The sequence below is a fragment of the Rhinatrema bivittatum genome, chromosome 2, assembly GCF_901001135.1.
Source record: "Rhinatrema bivittatum chromosome 2, aRhiBiv1.1, whole genome shotgun sequence".
NCBI lineage: Eukaryota > Metazoa > Chordata > Amphibia > Gymnophiona > Rhinatrematidae > Rhinatrema > Rhinatrema bivittatum.
The window spans coordinates 421,677,917-421,693,333 of NC_042616.1; the positions used below are offsets into that span (position 1 = coordinate 421,677,917).

At 47.2% G+C, this 15,417-nt stretch overlaps 1 protein-coding gene across 3 annotated transcripts in view; it reads left to right on the plus strand.

The window, feature by feature from the left end:
* Positions 1–15,417, plus strand: part of DMC1 (DNA meiotic recombinase 1) — a 264,614-nt gene that overhangs the window by 185,118 nt on the left and 64,079 nt on the right. For all 3 annotated transcript variants that reach the window (XM_029590216.1, XM_029590218.1, XM_029590219.1), the window contains one exon: positions 5,696–5,810. In XM_029590216.1, coding sequence (XP_029446076.1) covers positions 5,696–5,810 — 115 coding nt within the window. The remainder of the gene's footprint in view (positions 1–5,695; positions 5,811–15,417) is intronic.

The window sequence follows — 15,417 nt, forward strand, 5'->3', positions numbered from 1 at the left end:
TGCGTTGGAGCATGGCGGCCGGGCCCGCCATGCAGGAAAGGCATGCTAGAGTCCGTGGCTCCTGCCGCGGTGAGGAGAAGAACTGGCTGCGGCTCCGTGCCACGGAGGTAAGTGCCTGCTCGCATCTAAAACCGCAAGCAGGAGTGTAATAGGAGACCATGTCTGTTTACACTGTTCCATCCTTTCTAGATAGCTGGTTTCACAATTTTCCCTTAATCAGATAGTTTCATCCCTCTTTCAAGAGGGAATCCTGTCTGGAGAGCTGTGCACAGGATTCTTTTCAGATATTTGAAGACTAATGTCTTTAGAAAGTCAGATCATCTAATCATTCTCTTCAGTGGTTCATAGAAGGCTTCCAAGGCCTCAATAGTGAGGTGGATTAAGAAGGCGAATTGCTCAGCATTTATAACCAAGGGATTGCCAATGCCCAAGGGTGTTCAAGTGCATTCTACTAGAGCACAGGTCTCATTGTGGGCAGAGCACTGGCTGGTGTCTCCAATAGAGATTTGTAGAGCAGCTGCTTTGGCCTTCTTACATTCCTTCTTAAAGCATTAGCATCTAGATGTTCAACCCTTTGGATTGGGTATTTTGAGAGCTATCCCTCAAAATACCCATGCATTTAGACTGGTCTGGCTGGATGATGAAAAAGGAGAAATTTATTTTTACCTGCTAGTTTCTTTTCCTTGAGACCATCCAGACAGGTCAAAGAAATCCATATATCAGATACTATAAGGTTGAGAGTTGACCTGGCTTCCACAAGTCTGTTTTACCTGGTTGAGGAGATTCAAATGAGTTGTCCTTTGGGAGCTCCTTGGTTAGTGGGGGTATTGAGAAGTTTGAGTTTATTTTTGGCAAGCTAAGATCAGCACAGGACCCTGTACGGGTTGATGTCTGCAAGTGTTCTTTGTCTCCATCTGCTGGTAGGGAAACCTAACTCATGCATCTGAACTGGTCTGGCTGAACTCAAGGAAAATAAATTAGCAGGTAAGACTAAATTTATCTGTATTTATACCTTTTTCAATCTGCTTCTGCATGAGACTGAGACGACTGATGTGTGAGTGACCACCTTATTTGACTCTTTCCTAGTTCTTCTCAATCTAGTTTTTATACAATTTACCATTTGACTGTACAGGACCATCTTGAGGAATATGTTGGGATCCCTGGCATCTTCCTTTCCTGGTAATTTTCTTGCCTGATCTTTTTTCCTTGTTTGTTTAAAATATTTATAAATTGCATTCCCAATCCTACAATAGGGCTGCCCAAAATGGTGTATGTTATTTAAACCAAAATACAAAACATCAGAATCCAGCAAAACTTTGAACAGGAAGACAAGAAATTTTATAAATACAAAAATAAAAACAACTCACAAAAAAACCCCCTACTTCCATCAGGGCAGTAGAGCCACCCAAAACACTAATTACTTATAGTCCCCCTTGTGCTTCAGGAACTAAACACCAGGTCTGCCAAAAAAATCACATTTTTATTCCCCAAGATTTCATTGCCTGTCTGGGCAACAGTCCATCAATTAAAGAAATTGGCCTATAGGAAAAACCTATGGAGGTAATTTTAACAGAAGTTAAATGTGTAAATGTATCATATTATCGAAGCAATTTTAAAAAGTCATTTATGTGCGTAAAGTGCCCTTACACATGAATATCCTATGGCAATACAATGGCATATATTATAACAATTTTCAAAAGCCCACTTACACGGGTAAAGTGCATTTACACATATAGGGCCGGATTATCAAAAGCTTACGTGTGACGGGCCTATTTTCAAAAGGCCCGGCGACGCGCATAAAGCCCCGGGATGCGTGTAAGTCCCAGGGCTTGCAAAAAGGGGCGGGGAGGGGCGGGGAGGGGCAGTCCGGGGGTTGGGCGGGGTCAGAGGCTTAAATGGCCGCTGTGCCAGGGATCACGCGCCAGCAGTCGGCCGGCGTGCGCAACTTACTTCAGCCCCAGGACTGAAGTAAGTTTTATAACAAGAAAAAAAAAATAAAAAGGTATGGGGGGAAAGGGCGGGGGAGGTAGGGGAAGAGAAGGGAAGGTGGGCTGGGGGAGTAGGGAAGGAGGGAAGGCAGCACAGCTCAGCACACGCAAGGTGCACAATTGTGCACCCCCTTGCGCGCGCGCCAACCCCCGATTTTATAACATTAGAGATGTGCTTTTATTTCATTTCATTTTGAAAATGAAACAAAAAAAGAAAAGAATGACATTTTGTTCATCTTTTATTTAAACAAAAAAGGCAAGATTTTAAAAGGGCCATGCGTGCAAATACTGGCAGTTATGCAGGTGACCAGGCACTGCACACACCGCGCGCATTTTCAAAAAGACCCAGCCAGGCGCATAACTGCAGATACGTGCACAATTGCCGGACCCTGAAAAAGGGGCGGGATGGGGCAGGACGGAGATTGGCCGGGACAGCAGACATTAGCTGCTGTTTCGGGGAAGCGTGCTCCGGCAGCCAGCCGGGGCACACAAGTTGCTTCTACTCCGATGGAGCAGTAAATAAAAAAATAAAAAGAATTCTTATAGTTAGGTAGGGGTCAGGGTGGAGAGGGGAAAGGGAAGGAAGATTAGGGAGGGGGGTAGGAAAGTTCCCTCCCAGTCCGCTCCAATTAAGGAGCGGACTGGGAGGGAACTGGAGGAGGCCCGTTTGCGTCACCACGCATAATGTTTGAAAATTCACTCCCCCTGCAGCACGCCGCCCACAAATGCACGCGCGGATTATAAAATCTGGTGCGTATGTGCACTTGGCCAACAGATTTTAATCGGCGAGTCCGAGTGCTTGCACCCGGAACCGTGCACGCGCTTCTTTTAAAATCTACCCCATAATTGCTTGCAGCTAGCTCTACTGCCACTACAAAATTTGTGTGCCAAACATATACAAAAAAAAGCCATTCAAAAGAGCTGTATGCGATTGGGGGTGAAATACTAATATTCATGGACCGAGAGAGGGTCCTTGGGGTGATTGTGTCTGGAGATCTGAAGACAACAAAGTAATGTGACAAGATGGTGGTTAAAGCCAGAGGGATGCTGGACTGCATAGAGAGAGGAATTACTAGCAGGAAAAAAGAGGTGATCATGCCCTTGAACAGATCTTTGGTGAGGCCTCACCTAGAGTACCGTGTTCAGTTTTGGAGACCATATTGTTAAAAAGATAGAGACAAGTTCGAAGCAGTTTAGAGAAGGGCAAAATAGTGCTAGGTCTGTATCAGAAGATCTATGGGGAGAGGCTGAAAGATCTAAATATGTATACCCTGGAAGAGAGGAGGTGCAGGGGAGATATAATACAGACATTCAGATACCTGAAAGGTGTTAATGACACACAAACTTTAGACTTTTTCCATTGGAAAGAAAACTATAGAACTAGGGATCACCACATGAAATTCCAGGTGGGTCAGCTAAGAACCAACATCAGAAAATATTTCTTCACAGAGAGGGTAGTACATGCCTGGAACGTCCTCCCGCAAAAGGTGGTGAAGACATGAAAAGTTTTGGAATTTAAGAGGGCATAGGATAAAAACTGCAGATCCTTTGAGGCTAGAGGATAAGCATGAAGAACTAGGGTAAACTATATTAACTTTAGGTGTAACATTTCCGCATGGGGGGGTTATGTGTACAGAGCAGCTGTTACTACCCTTAACAGAAGGCACGGGGAAGGGAGGGGGAGGCGTAATAAGTACAGAGCAGCAATTACAACCCTTAACAGAAGACACGGGAGTAACAATCATGAAGCGGCATTTACTACCATAAGCAACTTGCTGGGCAGACTTGATGGACCATTGGTCATTATCTGCCATCAATTACTATGTTACTACCTTCTGGCCTGACACAGGCCCTACCCACTCCATAGCTTACCCTATCCATTAGTCTTCACCGTGACGCCAGCTGATCCAAGGCTAGAGCCATTGTGTTGTGCAGACCGTACAACAAAATGGTGTAAGTCTTGAATCAGCTGGCACCATTGTGGAGTAAAGCCCTGGTGGGGCAGGAACAACTGGAGGATCACTCTTGCCCTGGAAGGCTCCCAGTTTGGGTAAACTGTGGGGGGAGGGGGGGCCTGGCAGTGCCAGGATGGGGGCTTTTTTTCAAAATTTTGCATGTTTAGTTGGCAGGCTTGGCAGCCAGCTTTTAGCTTAAACTATGGAAAATAATGTGTATTTATTTATTTATTTATTTGTAGCATTTGTAAATCACGTTCCAGTTTTTATTATAAAATCTTCCAAAGCGATGTACAAAACCAATAACATAAAACTTAAAATTACAATAAAATCATTTAAAACCAAACACTTCTCAAAAAAAAAAATGAAAAGACAAGAGCTTGATGTATGCTTACAAAACTATTTCCAAAATTGCCATAAACCAAGGATACTTAAAAAAATAAATGACATGAAAAATATGTAAATAAAACCAAACCTATAAATGAAATGAAAAAAAAAAAAAACCCTGCACACCGCCAGCAGTATTGAGCTCTAAAACCAGTTACTAGACATGGCAATCATATGATGACTAGGATGTTATTCTGAGGAGCTGTGAATGCTGCCTCCGTTGCATCAATGATATCCTAGTCACAGTTGCTGTCAAGTTGCTGTTACTGCATCCTCTGTGCTGAACAGGGATAGGCAATTAAAGTAATACAAACAGGACTGATTTTAAGGATATCCACCATGAATATGTATGAGATATTTTCATATAATAAAGGCTGTTTATGCAAATATATCTCATGAATGTTTATTATGGCATCCTGAAAACCTGACCTGTTTGCAGTACTCGAGGACCAGATGCCTATGCCTTGTCTAGAAGGAGCTGCCAAAACCCTTTTGGCTCTTTCTTTTTCAAAAGCTTTTTAACCTCTTCTCTTTTGCCTATTAGTACTAACTTTTAATCTGATCTCTTCAAGTGCATTTATGTGTGTTGCATATCTTGTAAGCATACCTGTACATAATTATGAAGTATTTTAGAATATAGTTGTAGGACCTGCCATGATGGGACAGTCATCGCTGGTCCTCAAGAGCCAAAATCTGTTTTTGTTTTCAGGATATCCACAATGAATATGCATAAGATAGATTTGCATGCACTGCCTCATTGTATGCAAATCTTTCTTATGCATATTTAATTGTGGATATCCTGAAAACCAGGCCTGTTTGTGGCTCTTAAGGACCAGAGTTGGCCATCCTTGTTCTATGCAAACTTTTTGTATTGTATAACACCTTTTATCTTAGAAAATCTTAAAGTATTTTATAGTCATAGTACCTCAGAAATGGACATGCTGCTCGCTCAGGAGTAGATGACCTGAATATTGCATGACAACATCTGAAAGGAACATAAAAAAGTATGTCCTTGCTTTGGTTCCTTAAGTACAACTGAGTAAATTGATTCACAAAGAGACAACTTGCCAAGAATCACAAAGTCTGTGGTAAGGCTGGGATTACATTCGGAGACATACCGATGGCCAGTTCAATGCTCTAACCACTAAGTTGTTCCATATTTGTTTCCTGTTGAAGAAATTAAGACAGAAAGCACTGCAGCAGACTTGTATGCTGAGCCTTGCTCCTAAGTACACAATGCTTTATGTCTAAGAAAAGCAGCTTTCATTATTTGTTTATACTTTTGTGGGAGACTCTTGGATGCATATATATAGTTAACATCATCTTTAGTTTTATATTATTTCCTTGATTATTTATTTTATCCAGATCATAGATTCCATCATGGCCCTCTTCCGTGTTGATTTCAGTGGCCGTGGTGAACTTGCTGAGCGGCAGCAGAGACTTGCTCAGATGTTGTCACGACTCCAGAAGATATCGGAAGGCAAGTAATATTTCAAATACAGAGGCAGGAGGTACAGTTTTTCGTGGGCAGCATCAAGACGTTTGGAAGCCTGAGCAAGGTTTCAGTTTGCCATCCTATCTCTTCTACTTTCTGTTGAATTTTGAGCTTTCTTCTTTCGTGTCCTGCATTCTTCTTTTCCATTTTAAACATTTCTCACCTAAATTACACAAAAAATATCAATGGGTTTTGCTGTATCAGGTAATACATTCTATCCCTCCCTCTCCCAATAGCTTTTTTCATCCTTCCCATAGCCTTCAATCTTCCCCTCCAGCTGGTTCCTCCTCTTCCTTCCTGCTCTGGACAAAGCATCTCTTGTTCCCTGTACGTACCTGGATCAGTCCAGACAATGGGTTATATCCCCCGTCCAGCAGATGGAGTCAGAACAGAGTTTGAGAGCGCCAGCATATAGAGTAGTGCACCCTCTGCTGGAGCTCAGTATTCTTCTGACTCCAGCAGATGTGAGTGGGGGGATCCACTAGCTCCCCCAGATTGACAGGGTTTCTTCATTTTTTATTATTTCTTTCTTTTTCTCCACAGTATTTCCCTGTCTTATGTTTCTCTTCATTTTGGATCCTTAAAATTTAAAAAAAAAAAAAAAAAAGACTTTTCAATTTTTGAGGAGGCGTGTGTCTGTGGCTCTGCCTTCTCTATTCTGTACTCCTTTCCTCTTCCGTTGGGGTAAGTGGAAGTTTTTTGAGTTTCTTTCTCCACAGGTTTGTCTCGGAAGCATACTTGCTCACTGGCGGTATCTTCGCTTCAAGATTCTCGGTCAACACTTTCAGTTCAAGGCACTTCCCTTCGGTTTGGCGACCGCACCTCGGACCTTCACAAAGATCATGGTAGTGGTGGCGGCGGCCCTCCGCAAGGAGGGTATCCTAGTACATCCGTACCTAGACGACTGGCTGATTCGAGCAAAGTCCTTCTCACATGGTCAGACCTCAGTGGCCAGAGTAGTACAATTCCTACGCTCTCTGGGCTGGGTGGTGAACCTTCCAAAGAGTTCCCTTGTGCCCTCGCAACACCTGGATTTCTTAGGAGCGAGCTTTGATACCCGGCGGGGTATGGTGTTCCTGCGCTAGGACAAGGCGCAAGCCCTGAGGGAGCACGTGTCTCGGTTTTCGGCTTTGGAAGAACCAACCGCCTGGAATTATCTGCAGCTCCTGGGAGTAATGGCCTCCACCATTGACATGGTACCCTGGGCGTTTGCACACCTGCGTCCACTGCAGGCGTCCCTGCTATCCCGTTGGAAACCAGTCTCCCAGGAGTATCAGGTGATCCTGCCGCTTCCACCATTAGCCAGGAAAAGCCTGGATTGGTGGCTTGTCCCCTCGCATCTGGCTCGGGGAGTCTCGCTCGAGGTTCCCAATTGGGTGGTGGTGACCACCGATGGCAGCCTCGCGGGATGGGGCGCCGTCTGCGAAAGAAGCGCCATGCAGGGGACTTGGATGCCAGAGGAGGCAAAGTGGCCGATCAATCGCCTGGAAACGAGAGCCGTGCGTTTCGCTCTCCAGCGTTTTCTTCCCCTGGTGCGACACAGAGAGGTGAAGATCCTCTCGGACAACGCCACCACCGTGGCCTACATCAATCGTCAAGGGGGGACAAGAAGCAAGGATGTCTCCCTCGAGTCAACTCCCCTGATGGAGTGGGCAGAGAGCAATCTCGTCCGGTTAGCAGCCTCTCACATCGCCGGGGTGGACAACGTTCAGGCGGACTTCCTGAGTCGTCAACAGCTAGACCCCGGTGAGTGGGCTCTCTCCGACGAGGCAATGCATCTCATCGTCCGTCGTTGGGGGACTCCACGCCTCGATCTAATGGCGACCTTTCTCAACGCCAAGGCTCCACGCTTCTTCAGCCGCAGAAGAGAGCGCGGCGCGGAGTGGGTGGATGCCCTCGCCCTTCCGTGGCCGTCGGATCAACTGCTCTATATGTTTCCTCCTTGGCCTCTGGTCGGCAAGGTTCTCCGCAGGTTGGAACATCATCGAGGGACTGTAATTCTCGTTGCCCCGGAATGGCCCCGTCGGCCATGGTTCGCAGATCTACTTCAGATGACGGTGGACGGCCCACTTCGCCTGTCCCATCTTCCTCATCTTCTGCGTCAGGGGCTGGTATTTTTCGAGCAGGCAGAACTCTTCTGTCTTGCGGCCTGGCTTTTGAACGGCGCCATCTCCGCCACAGAGGCTACCCGGAGACAGTGATCTCAACGATGCTTCATTCCCGCAAGCCTTCGACCTCCGTCGCTTACGTTCGAGTTTGGAAGGTCTTCGAAGCCTGGTGCTCCGACCGCGGGGTCCAAACCATGGAGGCGACTGTTTATAGCGGGACTCAGGAAGGCAACTTCAGACAGCTTTGCAATCTAAAAAGCAAGTTTATTTGATAGAAAGACAGGGACAAAGGAAAAGGCGGAACAAGAAAAAGAGGAAGTTATTGTTCCCCGGAGAAGCGGTCTTGTTACAACTTGGTATTCAGCGCTGCTTCTCAGAGCGGAGCTGTGTGTCCGAAACTTTTAAACTTTTTGCATTGTCCAATAGAAATGTGTTGACACGCATCCTGTGTGTGTTTTCTACTTCCGGTAACCAATGGGGATCGTTGCTTTTAGTCCAATCAGGTACTGACAAGTACTGTCTCTGGGGAGTTGGCTACTTCCTGGAGCTGGACTTGTCTAAGCACATGGTCGACGAAGAGCTTGCCAAAGCACATGGTGGTGAAATAGGTTGCCAATAAAGTCAGGAAATACAATAGATTTTCTTTCTATATACACGACTGTCCCGCTGATCCTTCATTTCCTACAGGATGGTCTGGATAAGGGTCTCGCCTATAATTCGCTCCGGGTTCAGGTGGCGGCCTTGAATGTCTTGGTACAGAAGGACTGCTCTCTACCCCTTCAGCCGGATATCGCACGTTTTCTGAAGGGAGCCAAACACCTACGGCCACCGGTCAGGGATCCTTTCCCTTCTTGGAGCCTCAACTTGGTGCTGCGAACGCTGTCGGGCCCTCCTTTTGAACCCCTGAGGGGGTCCTCCCTCAAGGACCTGACCCTCAAGACGGTTTTCCTGGTAGCCATCTCTTCTGCTCGCCGGATCTCAGAGCTCCAAGCCTTATCCTGCCGGGACCCTTATCTGCGTTTCTCCGACTCCGGGGTTTCCCTTTGTACGGTGCCATCCTTCCTACCAAAGGTGGTCTCGGCCTTCCACGTCAATCAAACGGTGGAGCTTCCAGCGTTCGCTCCAGAGGAACCCCGGTCTCTCTGGCTCCTGGACGTCAAGCGTGTGCTGCTCCATTTCCTGGAGGTTACCAACATAGAAACATAGAAATGACGGCAGAAGAAGACCAACCGGTCCATCCAGTCTGCCCAGCAAGCTTCACACATTTGTTCTCATACTTAACTGTTTCTCTTGGCTCTTAGTAACCTTATGTTCTAATTCCCTTTTCACCCCCACCATTAATGTAGAGAGCAGTGCTGGAGCTGCTTCCAAGTGAAATATTAAGTTTGATTAGTTGGGTAAGCGGCAGCATAGCTCTCTGCCATGAAGCAGAGGGCAATGCTGGAAATGTGTGAAGTATCAGTTTTTCTTTTCCCCTGTCATTGAAGCAAGGAGTCATGCCGGACATGCACCGAAAGTGAAGAATGCCTTGAAAGTCACATTAACTATCATCAAATATTGAAAAGCCTAATAATTGGTAATACCTATAAGCCCATGAACCCATCCCTGTTTTTTTTTCTTTTTTTCTTTTCTTTTTTTAATTGGGAGATGGATGCCCTTCATCCTTCTACTCTGTGAAGGTGGACACCTACCACCGGCCACTGGCATCCCGCTCCGTTAATGCCTCTGTGGCTACTGCCGCTCCATGCAGTGTTTTACTACCTGCTCTTTATATGCGTCCTCTAGAACTGATGGATCCCATCCCTGGGTTTTTTTTATTATTTATTTAATTGGGAGATGACAGCCCTCCATCCTTCCGCTCCGTGAAGGTGGACACCTACCACTGGCCACTGGCATCCCGCACCGTGAATGCCTCTGTGGCTACTGCCGCTCTGTGCAGTATTTTACTACCTGCTCTTTATATGGACACCTACCACTGGCCACTGGCATCCCGCTCCGTGAATGCCTCTGTGGCTACTGCCGCTCCGTGCAGTATTTTACTACCTGCTCTTTATATGTGTCCTCTAGACCTGATGGATCCCATCCCTGTTTTGTTTTTTGTTTTTGTTTTTTATTTAATTGGGAGATGACAGCCCTACATCCTTCCGCTCCATGAAGGTGGACACCTACCACTGGCCACTGGCATCCCGCTCCGTGAATGCCTCTGTGGCTACTGCCGCTCCGTGCAGTATTTTACTACCTGCTCTTTATATGCGTCCTCTGGACCTGATGGATCCACAATATTTATCCCATGACTTCCGGGTATCCGATCATTTGTTTGTCCTCTGGTCAGGACCGAGGAGAGGTTCTCAGGCATCGAAGACGACTATTGCGCGCTGGATAAAGGACGCCATCTCATCGGCTTACATTGCGGCGGGGCGGGTGCCGCCTCGCAGCGTGTCGGCTCATTCCACGCGATCCCAAGCGGCGTCCTGGGCAGAATCTCGCTCCATTTCCTCCCAGGAAATCTGCCGTGCGGCGACGTGGAAGTCGTTGCACACTTTTTCCAGACATTACAGACTACATCTGGCGCCTCAGTACACGGATTCTTTTGGCGATCAAGTTCTCCGAGCAGATCTCTCAGGACCCCACCCGGTTTAGGGAAGCTTGGGTACATCCCACTGTCTGGACTGATCCAGGTACGTACAGGGAAAAGAAAATTATTCCTTACCTGCTAATTTTCGTTCCTGTAGTACCATGGATCAGTCCAGACGTCCGCCACTAGGGGTTTCATTAGGTCCTGCTCGGATTCTTCCAGGTAACTTTCATTCTGTTTGTCTCTGATTATTGTTACTGTTCACAGCTCCTCACAAGTTGACTGTTGGTGGTCCCGTTGACCGTTTGTTTACTTATATCTTTCTCTGTTCCTTTTTGGGGACGGATCTGGATCCAAAATGTTGTGTTTTGCTTTTGGGCTTTGCTATGCGTAATACTGAGCTCCAGCAGAGGGTGCACTACTCTATATGCTGACGCTCTCAAACTCTGTTCTGACTCCATCTGCTGGACGGGGATATAACCCACTGTCTGGACTGATCCATGGTACTACAGGAACGAAAATTAGCAGGTAAGGAATAATTTTCTTTTATTTGCCAACTCCCTTCCCCTCCTTTAATTTGTCTTTTCCTTTCTTCTTCTTTGCTCTCCCTTCCCTTTTTCTCTGTTACTGTCTTCCCTTCATGGTATATTTAAAACTGGAGTCAGAACCGCTTCCCTCAACCTATTGGCTTACTCTGTTCATGATAGCCAGCAGGCCATAGGAGAAGCAGATTTGTAAGAATCAATCACTTCCTGATCATTCTGGCAGATTCTGCTGTTCTGCTTGCTCCATTTTTAATAAATTGCTGGAGGTCTGAAGTGAAAACTTATTTAATTTAGTCTTATTATCCCGCCTTGCACAATAAAATCAAGGTAGTTTATAATAAATGTAATGTAACCATTTCATAATACATTAAACAGTATATATCCTAATAGGACTTGCTGACATAAAAACCATCATAAAATATAGCAAATCAAAAATATCATAAAATACAACATAGCCTATTAGCAGAATCCTAAAATGGATACAGTAGTTAAAATTTATAAAAACAGAAAACATACTAAGCAATTAAGATCACACTGACCAACTATTGTTAAATGATTGCTTGAACTAGGTTTTCATTCCTTTCCTAATCTTCATGTAGTCCCTTTGAACTAAAATTTCTAATGTCAGTGCATTCCACGGCAAAGGGGTCTGGTAGGAGAAACAGGTACATCTCGTTGTCTCCAACCTTTTCTCAGCAGAGTTGGTAACCTTATCAAGCCTTGCTGGGAAAATCGCAAAACTCGTAGATGGTGTATAGGAGAGGTGCCTAGAGCAAATGTGAATGACTAAACTGCTTATTTCTTTTGCTAATAAGAAGATTGTCAGTACAAATAGAAATACAAATAAAAGCATACTTTAAAATGTCTCTATGTGAATAGTAAGATTGGAGAGTTATGAGGCTAGGGATATTATAGGTATCTGAGAGATGTGGTATGAGGATAACCAATGGGACACTGCGATACCAGGGTATAAATTAAATCAACGTGACATGGCAGATCAAATTGATGGAGGGGTGGTACTATATGTAAAGGATAACATAGATTGCAGGATAAGAATCTTGCAGGAAACAAAATGCAATTTCTATCCTTATGGATAGAAATTCCATATGTGTTGGGTAAGAGAACAGCAGTGGGAACACAATAATAATGGGAGGTTTCAGTTACCAAGTATTAGCACAAAGAGTCAAAAATATCCACCAAAACCATATGCTATCAATATTGGAGTGGAATCAAATCAAATCAAATGTGGCTATAGAAGGCGTCAGCAAGCCTGACATTGTGTGACCTTTTTTAAGACACCAACCGGTCTTCTCAATCATTCACCTTCTTTATATGTTTTATTAATTGAAAAAATATTTTTATCAAAAAGTTTTTTGTTTTTCTTAAAAAGTCCTCCGTCGGTTCAAGATAGACTCTTAATCTATTAATACTTGAACATACTATAGCCCTATAGTATGTTCGGGAACGACCTCCTGCACTCGAATCGTGTTGCCGTATGGCCGGCGCCATTTTGCAAAATGGCGCCGGCCGTACGGCAACACGATTCGAGTGCAGGAGGTCATTCCCGGACCCCCGCTGGACTTTTGGCAAGTCTTGTGGGGGTCAGGAGGCCCCCCCAAGCTGGCCAAAAGTCCCTGGGGGTCTAGCGGGGGTCCAGGAGCGATCTCCTACGCTCGTGACATCGGGGACAGGAACCAAAATGGCGCCAGCGCTACCTTTGCCCTGTCATATGACAGGGCAAAGGTAGCGCCGGCGCCATTTCTATCAACGCACCCATGGCCCGAGAATGGAAGATCACACCGGGACCCCCCCCACTGGACCCCAGGTAATTTAAGACATTTTGGGGGGGTTCGGGAGGGTGGGGGATTTATTTTAAAGGGTCGGGGTGGGTTTTAGGGTTGTTTTAGTGTGCCGGTTTTCCCGCCCTCCCCCGATTTACGATTTACACGATATTTAAAAAAACAAAACCGCGTCGATCCGATTCCCTCCCCTCCCCAGCCAAAATCGATCGTTAAGACGATCGATCACACGATTCACATCTCTACCAGTTTCCTGATAGCACCTGAAAGAAGCAGAGAGGCCCCCAAGGAGCGGGTACCCCGTTAGCGACCCTGAAGGGTAGTAAGAGTTCCAGGTAGAGCTGGAGTGGCAGAGTAGCTTGGGAACTGAGAGCGAATCCCATCCGTACGAATCCTGTTGCTAACTCAACAAGCTAGCAGATACTGTAGGCAGATATACCCTGGAGTCATGATGTCAGAACAGGGGGACGCCCCTGAGGTTCGCGCCAACGTGAAGATAAAGATGAGGGCGGCATGCGTGCGTGCACCCTAGAGGTACTTTGAAGGAGAATGGCGGGAAGCAGCACCAAAGCCGGTCCGGGGACGCCGGAGAGAACGGCAAGCAGACGCCGTGGCAGCCATCAGTCCAAGGTGAGCGGGAGGAGCTGCAAGTAGAGAGAGGTAGGTGGGGAGAAGCCGTCGAAGACCGACGGACGCAACAGGTAGTGGTCACAAGAGAAAAGATAGGAGATGGTACCACCTTCTTCAGAAAAGTCTGATGGCAAGCTGGACTCCATTCAATGAGCTGGATTGTTCCCCAATCAAATTGGGGGGAGTGACGTTGGAGCCAGGGTAATCCTAGAACCACTGGGTGAATAGATTTTTCTAAGACAAGGAGTTCCACCACCTCTTCATGGAGGGCACTGGTGAGAAGGCAGACTGGCTCAGTTATCAGAGAAATTCGGCCAGGCAACGGCTCACCATATATGGTGGCAATACACAAGGAAGTCTCCAGGGCATGGGTAGAAATACCCAGGAGTTGTACTAAGTCCTTTAGAATAGAGTTCCCCCCTGCTCCAGAGTTAATGAGAGCAAGGACAGGGAAGGAATGGAGTCCCAGGTCAGGGTTACAGGTAGAGACAACTGGGGGGCCGGTGAGGAAGCACCCAAGTTCTGAACTTAGGCCCGGAATTTTCCCAGATGGACATGACAAGTCTGGAGACGGTGACCAGGAGCTCCACAGTATAGGCATAGGCCCAACCGCCTCCGCTGGAGGTGCTCCTCCGGGGACAAACGTCCATGGCCCAACTGCATGGGCCCTTCCGCTTTAGAGATAGATGGAGTACCACCAGCGGCGGGACTCAAGGTAGGTGGTGAGCGGGAGCGCTCCAAGGAGGGTCGTCTGGGTGTCCGAGCCGCACGGTGGCGGTCTTGGAGGCGATGGTCGATACGGCCTGTCAAATCGATAAGGTCCTCAAGGGAGGATGGGAGCTCGCGGGGATAGTCCGTCCAGGTAGATAGCTTGGAGGCAATCTTCTTGCCAGGATAACTCTGTAGCAAGAGTCTGGAATTCAATGGTGTAATCGTACAGAACCCGTTGATCTTGCCACAGATGAAGAAGATCGGTGCTTGCCACAGCCTGCCGTCCGGGATCATCAAAGGTCCGATGGAAGAAAGCCACGAAGTGAGATAGCTCTTGTAAGAGCGAGTCCAAACGCTCCCACAAGGCGAAGCCCACACCAATGCCTTACCCTCCAGTCAGGATAGGATGAAGGTAACCTTCGTGAGTTCATCTTGGAAGATGGACGGCTGCAGACCAAATTGCATGTAGCACCGGTTGATAAACCCTCTGCAGAGATTGGAGTCCCCATTGAAACAAGGCGGAGCTGGTAGGGCCAACAAAGCCTTGGAAGGCGAGGGAGACGGCTGTCAGCTAGCTGGAGCTGGTACCGGAACCGAGTGACCTGATTGGGCATCAAGCCGAGTGTGGAGATGCTCGATGGAGGAGGCCAGTGCCTCGAGAAACCGCTGTTGCTCTTGCACCTTGAAAGCCAGTCCGGGAATGGCCTGGAGGGCGGACGGCTCCGCTGAGTCCATGGCCTTGGCAACCTGTTGTGCAGGAGGTGGACCCTTGGGCCAAGGTGGGGTTGACGCTACCCACAGGGCAAGCTCTACGGGTCCCCACCGTCAGCAGGTGGAGCTGACTGACTGACGGAGGCCGGCTGGAGCTTCGCCAATACCAGCCCTCGTTCCCCGCAGGTTGAGCCCTTGGGTACCGGGGCCGGCTGGATTTAAGTGGGCCTCCGTCCGAGGTCTTCTCTGGGACAACGAGGAGCACCAAGGAGTACAGGAGGAAATCAGGGGGCGCCCGAGTAAGAACAGGCCGAAGCCTGAAAAGCCAAGTCCAGAATGAAGATGAGTGGAGCATCGTAGAGCAGGCTGAAGTCAGGGCTGGCGGCAGGCAAGGAGAGTGGCAAGGCAAGCGTGGGTCAATACCAGAAGTCAGCAGATGGATGGTCAGGCAAGGCAAAGGTCAAACCAGGAGTAGGGGGTAATGTAGTCAGGCGAAGCAGTGGTCAATTCCAG